At 33.9% G+C, this 10,562-nt stretch overlaps 1 protein-coding gene across 8 annotated transcripts; it reads left to right on the forward strand.

Annotated features, from left to right (window-relative positions):
• Window positions 1–586: 586 nt before the first annotated feature.
• Window positions 587–8,035, forward strand: LOC131657111 (uncharacterized). 8 transcript variants are annotated; one of them, XR_009300483.1, is made up of 10 exons: window positions 587–965; window positions 5,141–5,256; window positions 5,408–5,478; window positions 5,598–5,666; window positions 6,163–6,227; window positions 6,479–6,548; window positions 6,749–6,815; window positions 7,364–7,415; window positions 7,485–7,609; window positions 7,770–8,035. XR_009300483.1 is itself a non-coding variant. In XM_058926604.1 (2 exons), the coding sequence occupies exons 1-2, from the start codon at window positions 7,433–7,435 to the stop codon at window positions 8,010–8,012; spliced, it is 393 nt and encodes a 130-aa protein (XP_058782587.1). In that variant the 5' UTR covers window positions 6,950–7,432; the 3' UTR covers window positions 8,013–8,035. The 8 variants fall into 8 exon arrangements, 1 of the variants encoding a protein (XP_058782587.1); XR_009300485.1 differs by having other exon boundaries at window positions 7,485–7,582; XR_009300480.1 differs by having other exon boundaries at window positions 7,364–7,609.
• The last annotated feature ends 2,527 nt before the right edge of the window (window positions 8,036–10,562 follow it).

Raw genomic sequence — 10,562 nt, forward strand, 5'->3', positions numbered from 1 at the left:
AATTTGTTTTTAAATGTTTCTCGGCTTCTATTTATAGCACATAAAATTTATAGGTTATAAATAATGAGAATAATTACGATGAAGACTACTAATCACTAGTAACATCACCGACTCTTGAAAATTCCGGTTCTTACTGGCTAATAGTAGACTAAAGAGAATGTATATACACAAATGTGATTATAATATACGTCGGATTTGACATTTTTGTCAGCACAGCTACGAAAGCGCTTTTAGGCAAAAGCGCTGCTATAGGTTTTGTTAAAAATAAATTTAAAAAACAAGGAAAAAAAGCGCTGTTGTAGGGGAACATTAGAAAGCGCTTTTGAAAAAGCGCTGGTAAAGGCCCCCCATTTCAAAGCAGTTTTGAAAAAGCGCTGGTAAAGGTCCCCCATTTCAAAGCGCTTTTGAAAAAGTGTTGGTAAAGGCCCCCCATTTCAAAGCGCTTTTAAAAAGCGCTGGGAAAGATCCCCCATTACAAAGCGCTTTTGCTAAAAACGCTGTCTTATGCCATGTGTTTTTTAAAAATAAAACAAAACATCCCAAAGCCCTAATTCATTTTCACTATTTTCTTTGTCCCCTACAGTACGAACTCTCTCCTCTCCACTTCTCAACTCTCTTGTCTTCTTCTCGTCTCAAACCGCCGCACCTCTCTCATCTCATAAAACCTAGAAAAACCTAACCTAATTTCAATTCACTACAAGAAAAAATCAATTTTCCATCCCTTCATCCCTTCGCATTTCTACGCTACACATTCTCCCTAGAAACCCTATCTTTTTCCCCAAATCACAATCCCTCAATCTCAAAATTTGAAATCGATTTCTGAAAGTAATCTCTCTCCCTCAAATCGTATTGCGCCAAGTCTTTCAATATCCATCTTCCTTTCTTGTGCAAATGATGGAAAACACTCTGCTTCGATTTGATGTTACAAGATGACAAATTCCCCTGTTAATTTGGATTTTCATCAGGTTTGTCAATTTTCTTCAATTTCGTTTTTGAATCTCAACGGTTTTTTATTCACTTGCCCTAAAAACTCAATTTTTGTGATGCTGGTGAAGTGGTGGTGGCTTTTCACTACAACACGGAACAGCTACAAGAGCGCTTATTTTGGCCTTTAACAGCGCTTTAAAGCGCTGCCAAAGCCAGCGCTGGCATAGGCTACGAAAGCGCTTTTAAAAGCGCTCTGGTAGGCCCCCCTATAAGAGCGCTTTTCTGGAAAAAGCGCTCTTGTAGGCCCCCCTTTAAGAGCGCTTTTCAAGAAAAAGCGCTCTGGTAGGCCCCCCTTTAAGTGCGCTTTTTCTAGAAAAGCGCTGTGATAGGCCCACCTGTGAGAGTAAAAAATAAAAAAAATACGCAACATACTAAAGCGCTTTTGTAAAAGCGCTCTTATAGGGTGGGCTTTAAGAGCGCTTTTTCCAGAAAAAGCGCTCTGATAGCCCCCCCTATATGAGCGCTTTTACAAAAGCGCTTTAGTATGTTGTTTTTTTTTTTTTTGCTTTTTTAGTAATCTTTGGCAGCGCTTTTAAAAAGAAGCGCTTTAGTATGTGGGCCTTTAAGAGCGCTTTTTTAAAAAGCGCTTTAGTAGCTAAATGAGGTATTTTAATGTGCAGCCTGTAATTTAATCCTCCCAGTCGACCTGTAATATTTTCGACCTGTAATATGTTTTCAGCCTGTAATATTTTCGACCTGTAATTTATTTTCGACGATATTATTTCAGCCATCAGTAAGACAATATATATATATACTAATATAATACCATTATAATATCCAAAATTATATATATACATCATTACAACATCAATAATATTATAGTACTTCAATTCGACACAAATCCTACATGAAAAAGCGCTTAATATAAAAATGACACAAATCCTCTTTTATTTCTTCCAACTTAAGTCTCGAGTATCCAGCGGCACGGAATTCGTCAAGGTACTACAAAACAAAAACAAAATATGAATGATACATTTAGTTAAATGTAATAAATTATATAAAATTATCTTAAGTTATAAATTCATACCGTGATCGGAATCTCTAATTGATTTGCCTGAAGGATTTCTTTCATAAACCTCAATACAAAGTATCCGCAATCGTAACTGTTTTTCTGTTGCGGGCACTACATAGAAAAACAAATAAGATTCTATAGTTGTGCATTGTTTTATCAAGTAGCATAAATATATTATAAGCAACATTGTGAAAAATAATGTACTTGCACTTGGATCCAAGTAATGTTGCTAGATTTAGTTCGGGATACCTGTGCGTCCCGTTGACTTCGGAACACTTGTATTGATCTAATTAACAAATATATAAAAGCATATGTTTAGATCAATCCCACAAATAAGTAAATATATATATATATATAAATATACACGAATATATATTTAGAACGATCCCACTTACAAATCAACGATGTCCTTCATGGCCGGATAATTGGTCCATTCACCATTTACCGAATTCAGATAATACACGACTTCCCTTATAGGGTTGATAGCAAGCAGCAACCAGTGTGCTCTATAAATAAAAACAATAGGTTATATGAAAATTTTGCTATACACAAAAGAAACAGAGATTAGATGTCTTATCCATGTCTTATCCATGACTTAATTAAGCTAAACAAAAACGGTCAAACTTTCACTCTTCACAAGTAACCCCTATGGCGAATTCAATTCACAAAGTTAGTAAGTACATCACTTAACGATTAACGAAATTGATATCATGTCGGAATAATGAGTATTACTTAATATAATCTAAAAGTTACAAAGTTAGTAAGTTCATCACTTCAAAATCAGAGAATATTCCACATGTCGGAATAATGAGTATTACACTCATGTCTTAATTAATTCAGCTAAACAAAAACAACTAATTATTTAGGAACAGAACGGTATAATGCGTTTCTGTCAATAAAACGCAATGAATCAGAAGCAATAAAACGCAACATATTACGGAATGAATCAGAAGCAATAAAACTCAACATATTACTTTGGCGAGAGAGAACAATATATTACCTGTATAGTAGTAAGCAACTTGTAGACCCACACAATGTAAGATTCTTGAATGAGATCAAACTTTCACTCTTCACAAGTAACCCCTATCAATACAAAAAGAATAAGTCACAAATCTATAACATTGACAACACTAGAAGTTGTGTCAATGGAAAGCAATTAATTACCTGTATAGTAGAAAGCAACTTCTTGAATGAGATCAAACTTTCACTCTTCACAAGTAACCCCTATCTAGCAAAGATATTTCTAAAAAATATAAAATAAAAAACTTAATTGAAGAATATAAAAATTAGGTCATAATCCATAGCTTAAAAAAATCAGCATTGTATCATTATGTCAAATTCATTCAAATTCAAGTAAACTCACAAACAAACACAATTTTCAAACCAAAAATGAAACAAGATGCAAGAAGTCACATTGTACCATGAGAAATTGGGTTCAAAACAAGTTCTAAATCCCTAAACCAACATCCCGGACAACCATGATATACGTATAAATTGGCTCTCAAAATTCACTTCAAACAAGTTCAAGATGAAATAATGTAAAATTTGAAAGAGAATAATGTGAATGTTTCCCATCTCATTTCATTTCAGAAATAAATATAGATATTTCCTTCTTATCTCTTAAAGTCAATTTAATATATGAGCATGTTTTAATATAGTTCAATCCATTTCAAAACTTGTAGAATTCCATAAACCAAGTTGCAATAAAGTAGAGACATCAATATGAACTCATACATTAAATCCAAAACCAAACTAAGACACCTTTTTCAATTTACAAAATAGCAAGAGGAAGAGTTGAAATGTTTGTATTACATTCAAACATGCTCATAGTGCACAACGATCATGTTTTAGAATAAAGATAGCATTTTCATTCTCAATCCCACAAATAAGTAAATATATAAATATACTTCACGAAATAGTATGCCAAAGTTTTCATGTAATCAAAATAACAGTAGAACTTCAAAACTTATACTTTTATATAAAACCTCACGAAACATTGTTCCAATAAGTCAACAAAACCTGAAGCATAACAACCTAACTTAAGTATACTTAAGTATAGTTAAGAGCACAAACCTGAACTAAGGAGAAAGAAGAGTGGTGATATATTGGGAACAAGGTTAAGCAATTTTCTTTTAGAGATTCAGATTCTGCAGATACAAAGAGACAATAAAACAAGATTATAAAAATTGTCTCACCAAATCACCATCTCAAGTAAGAAAATATCATAAAAGTAAGAAAATATTCAATGAAAATTAAACACTCTAAAGACATTTAATCAAACATGTAATATGCTTCATTCTCAAATTGCAGTGCAACCCTTAGTTGAAACCCTTAAAACTAAACCCATAAATCATATTACCTTGCACAGTCAGACGGAGGAGAGAACGACGGTGGTGGCTGGCGACGGAGGGACGAACGTGGTGGCTGGCGACGGAGGGACGAACGGTGGTGGCTGGCGACGGAGGGACGAACGGTGGTGGCTGTGGCTGGCGACGACGGAGGGTTTTTCGGTTGCAGAGAAAGTGAGAAACAGTAATAAAAAGAAAACGAAAGAGAGAAAGTGAGAAAGTGAAAGCGTGTTTTTGTTTTTAATTTTTACTAATAAAGGCTACTAAAGCGCTTCTGAAAAGCGCTCTCATAGCCTGGTCTATACCAGCGCTTTTTAGCAAAAAGCGCTCTCATTAAACCCCCCTATAGCAGCGCTTTGAAAAGCGCTCTCATACCCCCCCTTACCAAAGCGCTTTTCAAAAGCGCTCTCATACCCCCCCCCCCCCCTTACCAAAGCGCTTTTCAAAAGCGCTCTCATACACCCCCCCTACCACAGCGCTTTTCAGAAGCGCTCTCATACCCCCCCCCCCCCCCTTTAAGAGTGCTTTTTTAGCGTGTTTTTTTATTTTGTTTTTAGTGCAACCTATAAGAGCGCTTTTTACTAGAAGCGCTTTAGTAGGGGTGCTGTTAAAAATTAAATTTGGCGTAGTGTTTCCAAATAATCATGAATCACTAGTTACGTTGAAGAGAACAAACCTTTCTTTAAGTGAAATTGCTAAATAGGTAGTAACTTGATATGGATACGATTCTCAAGTAGTTAGGATCAATAATTGTGTTTGTCAAGTAACTGATGTTAAGGTGTGGATGCCATAGATTTTGGAGATGCGAACTGCCCATGTTGTTTCCGTTGGCTCTGAATGTCCATGTTCATTGAATCCTGATTGTGAAGAGGGGTAGGTTTGAGCATATTTCTTTCTTGTTTTTAGAAGGTATGTTTGAGTAGATTGAAGCTTTAGTGTTAGTAATTTCGTTTTGTAGTCTGATTATAACAAGGCAAATTAGTTTTATGTTAAAAGGCATCCTTCTCATCGGGAAGTTTAATGAGAAATTTATGGTGGTTTCCTTACTTTTCTTTGATAGGAAAGATGCAAAAGTTTGGCACTTTTCCGGTCGTTTACAGCTGCAGATTATGTTGCAGTCCAATGTATTAGGTAACTCAAGAAAGAGTTTATTATAAATATACCAAATTTACATCTTTTTCATTCAAATGTAAACTATACTTAAAAACTGTTGTGAATGTAGCTTCTAAACTTCATCTTATATGTTTCAGGAGAAGGAATATGCATTACTTCATGGAGATTTTCAAAAAAGTCGATGTCATAGTGACTCCAACAACTGGGTATGCATGAATAATGAACAATTATAGTAGAAATTCACTTCATTGTAATGAACCATCGTACTTTCTTCAATTTCTGTTCAATTGATAATGTGGTTTGGGTTCATGTATAATTCTTTGGTAGGATTAAAATTAACTTTTTTAAATCTGGATAACAATACATATGACATTTGTTAAATAGTTTTTTGGTACAAGAACAATCGCTGTATCATTATAATATTCAATATCTACTTTGTTCACGTGTCATTGAACCAAGAAAGAGATTGAAACTAACTAGGAAAACCTAACTGATCTTATGAGATCTGATTATTTGTCTTTGATCAGTTCTAATTGCAGCACATATTGTATGTTACATGTGTATAATTTTGGGCAAGGTGGGACAGAAAAACAAGTGTATGTTATATGTGTATAATTATGGAAACATATGTTTAGAAAATTGAGCCAAAAATCATTTTGGAAAGGTTGGCTATTGTTGCTGAACTGCTTCTATTTGTAACAGCATGACGACGCCCATCATACCTCCAAGTGCTCTTAAAAGTGGTGAAACAGATATGCAGACAACAGGTGATTGTCTTCACCTTTAATATCATACGAGGATATCTTCTCCATAAAGTATTTGCAGGTCATCATTTAGTTAGCATTACGAGATTACCTTATGTTATTACTATTGAATCTTGATTATATAAACAAATGGATACAACATGTCCTATTCTATTGATTAACTGAAAGCACCGAATACCCTGAACTGTAATGGAATTTACAACATGTCCTATGTTTGTTTGCCTTATCTATTAATGTTTTTATGATCATTTCAGGCTTTATTTGTCAAAGATCCAATTGTTTCTGTCATTAGTGTGACCTGGAGCTGTGGCAGAGCTGTGTTAAGTAAGTTTAATGTTTTTTTCATCCATGAAGTCAGCTTACCAAATTAACTTACTCAATGCACACAAGATCCCATGGCATATTGATGAATATGAGAATAGTAGTCTGACTATTGATACAGTTCATGTTGAGTCTTACTTGAAAAAAAAATTTGTTTTGAATTGCGGTTGTAGAAATGGATTTGTTTTTGCAAACTGCTGCAGAACAGATGATAGATTTGATTACCTCACTAGAAGGAGAAAAAGACTTGTTCAAATACACATTATCACTGTAAGTATTGAAAAGATAGGAAAAAATTGCAAATATATATGTATATGGTTATTTGAAATTGATACACTTGTAAACTCATTTTTAGAAGAGCATGATCAATATAATTTTGATGTCAATATAATACTCTAAGTGTTTCTTGTTTACATTTTATTAATCTTTTCTATTTTAAATATATTTGATAAATAACTATCCAACTATTTAGATTCCAATCTATCTCATAAAAGTTATGTTACGTTTCTTTTTCATCATGAGTGGACGAAGCCACGATTAATATTTTAAACACAATAACATGTATTGAAGGTTAAACATGATAGATAACATGATAACATGACTTAACTGACAGGGTGATCGTTTTAATATGTTGTGGTAAAATTTAATAATCACATTGGCTCTTATTTTATGTGAGTCTATGACAAATGGTGTTTGTATAGTGTATGTTATCTAACTTTATGGATTTATCATTTTTTATCGCTGCCTTTTGGAATTCAATTGATAATTATACATTTTGGCTCTTTCTTCATGGTTGAAATTAAATACCATGACACTAGAAGAGAGAACAAAATCATGCCACAAATAGCTCAATGGAACATGAATAACAAGGTTAGCTTTAAACACACATGTTAAAGTTTGTTTTAACTGTGGATTTTCATTCTTGTTATTTCAATGCAGAAAGTTATAAATGGAGGAAAAGTAACAAATTGAGCATGTATCGATTTCTCAAGAAATGTTCAAATTTCGGAGGGGAAATTTGTCCATCCATTGCAGCAGTAAGCATTTCCAAACTCCTATAAATGGTACATATACTATACACCAATATTTATTGATGCTACTTTGTCTTAGTGGCAAAACAACTCATCCTTGATGTCGTAGTTTTATATCACTTTATTCAAAGTATGTTGTGTCCCCTTTTGATCAATCTCATATCAGTCAGTGATGTGTATAACTTTATGTTAGGAATCAAATGGGCGTCCACAGAAACTTGTAAATTGTCCGGGTACAAATGCCGGTGTATATGTTCGGAAAATGGGAGTTGATAATAACCGAAAAAAGAGAGATTTACAAGAGGATGAGACACTTGACACATCCAAGAACAAGAAACTAAAAATGGGTCCTGAAGTTGAAAAGGATGATGCCCTGAAAGCTTTAGAAGGAGTCACGCTCGGCTGGAGAGAACTAGTTTTCTTAGGGAGCAAATAAAATTAGCTTCTAGAGCACTTATAAAATTAGTGATGTTTTATTTGTATTTTGATAATAAATATATGCAATACTAATTCATAAAATATTTCATATTAAATGTATTTTTTTTTAATTTTTATTTGTTTAATTTTATAAATGTATTTCTCAATATATTAGTGAGAATTTGAGATATGTCGAAATATTAAAAATTAAAAAAATAATAGGTTTAATAAAAAATACCAACGAAAGCTTTTTCAGAAAAAACGTTGCCTTAGGCCTATATATGAAAGCGCTTTTTAAGAAAAAGCGCTGCCTTATGCCAATATATGAAGGCGCATTTTAAGAAAAAGCGCTGCCTTAGGCCTACCTACGCCAGCGCTTTTGCCTAAACCAAAAGCGCTGCTAAAACCTATAGCAGCGCCACCTACAGCAGCGCTTTTAAAGCCCAAAAAAGCGATGTCGTAGGTCTTTTATGGCATCGTATATGAATGTTTATGGTAGATGTGTTTCATGAAAACTCTAAAAAGTAAATCAGAATAAAATCGTCTACTAAAAATATGTATATTACTCTCAAACTTCAGCTTAAGTTGTTTTTTTAAGTATGTAATGATCACATAATTTTATTTTACTTTCATTTTCTTGCAGACCTTGTTTATCATGCTAAACCAAACCTCTTTTATTAACATGCTCTAATGTCAAATGTTGAATTTCAATTTTATTATAAAAGTCTCTACTAACTAAATATGCACTATCAATAATTGTGAACCATCCAAAACGAATAAACCATACATCTTAAACTCTTTAGCAATTATCAATGCATCATTTGAAAATTTTAACATGACATGTTCAACTATAGCACAATAGCATAAACCATCCAACATGCTTATAAAGAAGAAACTTCACTTAAGTCCATAACCAAACTTTTCTCCGTTTCTAATTTTGTCAATTATTCAAGAATAAATTTTTTCTCTACCATCACTACATAAAATATGTTAATTTGTAGCATTCATTTGGAGGAGGTTTATATGAACCTCTTCAATTTAATAAAAACAATTGAGAATATATTACACCTTGTATACTATCATGTGCCTCCCATAAGACATAAAGGATAAAAGCTCAAAGATGAAATAGTAAAGTGTTGAACATGTACACTCTCTTTTTGCGATTCTACGTGTACGGAGGTAGGGGTGGACAAATGGTCTCGGTCGGTGACGGACCAAAAATGCCAATCTGAAAACCACGGTTGAAAAATCTTGGCCCATCTTCGTCCATTCAAGCCTTTGGTTTTCTCTAATAGCGGTTTCAACGGGTGATGATTTATTTCGAGTGGTTTTGTTCGGATCCTTTATTAAGTCATCAACAACCAAAAGTTTTTAGAAGAAAGAAAAAGCAGAGAGAGTTGAGGTATCAAAATAATCATAGAAGATGAAGATTTGGTTAATTATTAGAGGCCAAGAAATATATGAATGGGCCTAGAATATTTTTTTATTCATTATGAAAAGCTTAATTGGATTACAAAGGTATAGAGAGGTCTTCCTTATATAAGGGAAGGATGGGCCTCTGTTAAGTGTTAAAATGTAGTTATTTTGTGTTTGTAAATAGTGGCACTTATCGATACTTTTTGTTAATATCGTTCGAATAATACCCCGTTTTGTGTATAAATACGTATACTTTGTGCATAGATGTATCTTCATATAGTTTTATACTTTTTGATAGTTTTCTATTCATTTTGTAGGTATTGAGGCGTATTTGGAGCATGAGCAATAATGTGGCAAAGACACGGCTTCAAACGCGCGATTTTGAGCGGCGGAATCAATTCATTCGGCGAATAAAGCTCAAAACCAAATAATAATAAATCACCAATTTGGTTGATATGTTGTCATTGTTAGATAAAGCATGAAATAAGCTTTCCAACGCTTCGAACCGGGCGCAAATCGGAGTTACGGTTCTCAAGATATGGCCAAAACAAGATTTCAATTTTCTGTTGAGCGGGCTAAGCGGGCTTGACCGCGCTAAGCGCGATCTGGGCGGTTTGGAAAGTCATTAAATAGGGAAAAATCACATTTTTTAGGGTTATGCTTTGGGGTATTGTTCCCAAAGTCATCACAACCATTTTTGAGTAGGGAGAGCTTGAAAACAACAATGGAGCTTGCAATCGGATGATCCGGAGTCGAAGCTTCTTTGCTCGTGATTGACACCGCGAAAGATTTGGTTTTCTTCTCCTTCTCTTCTCTTTGTATTTCTCTTTTGTTGAGTTTGTATGTAAATACTCTAAACCCATGGATGTTTGTTACTCTTTTTACTAGTTGTATAAAGTTTGCTTTACAAATCTTAATCGGTGTTTCCTTGATCTTTTTGCTTAAATGTTTTGGATTTGTGTTGTTGTAGAAATAGACATCACAAATCTTGATTAGGGGGGTATCTATTAGCTTTTGATTCTAGACATAGGATTGGGGTTACCATCCACATAATATCTGAGTTTAATGTCTCTGTGTTGTTCGATCGGTTGAGACATCGTCGAAAGAGCAATATAGTTGAATTCCCGTCGGTGTTGCAGACATGGACATTGAT

Source organism: Vicia villosa, linkage group LG3, assembly GCF_029867415.1.
Source record: "Vicia villosa cultivar HV-30 ecotype Madison, WI linkage group LG3, Vvil1.0, whole genome shotgun sequence".
NCBI classification, from domain to species: Eukaryota; Viridiplantae; Streptophyta; class Magnoliopsida; order Fabales; family Fabaceae; genus Vicia; species Vicia villosa.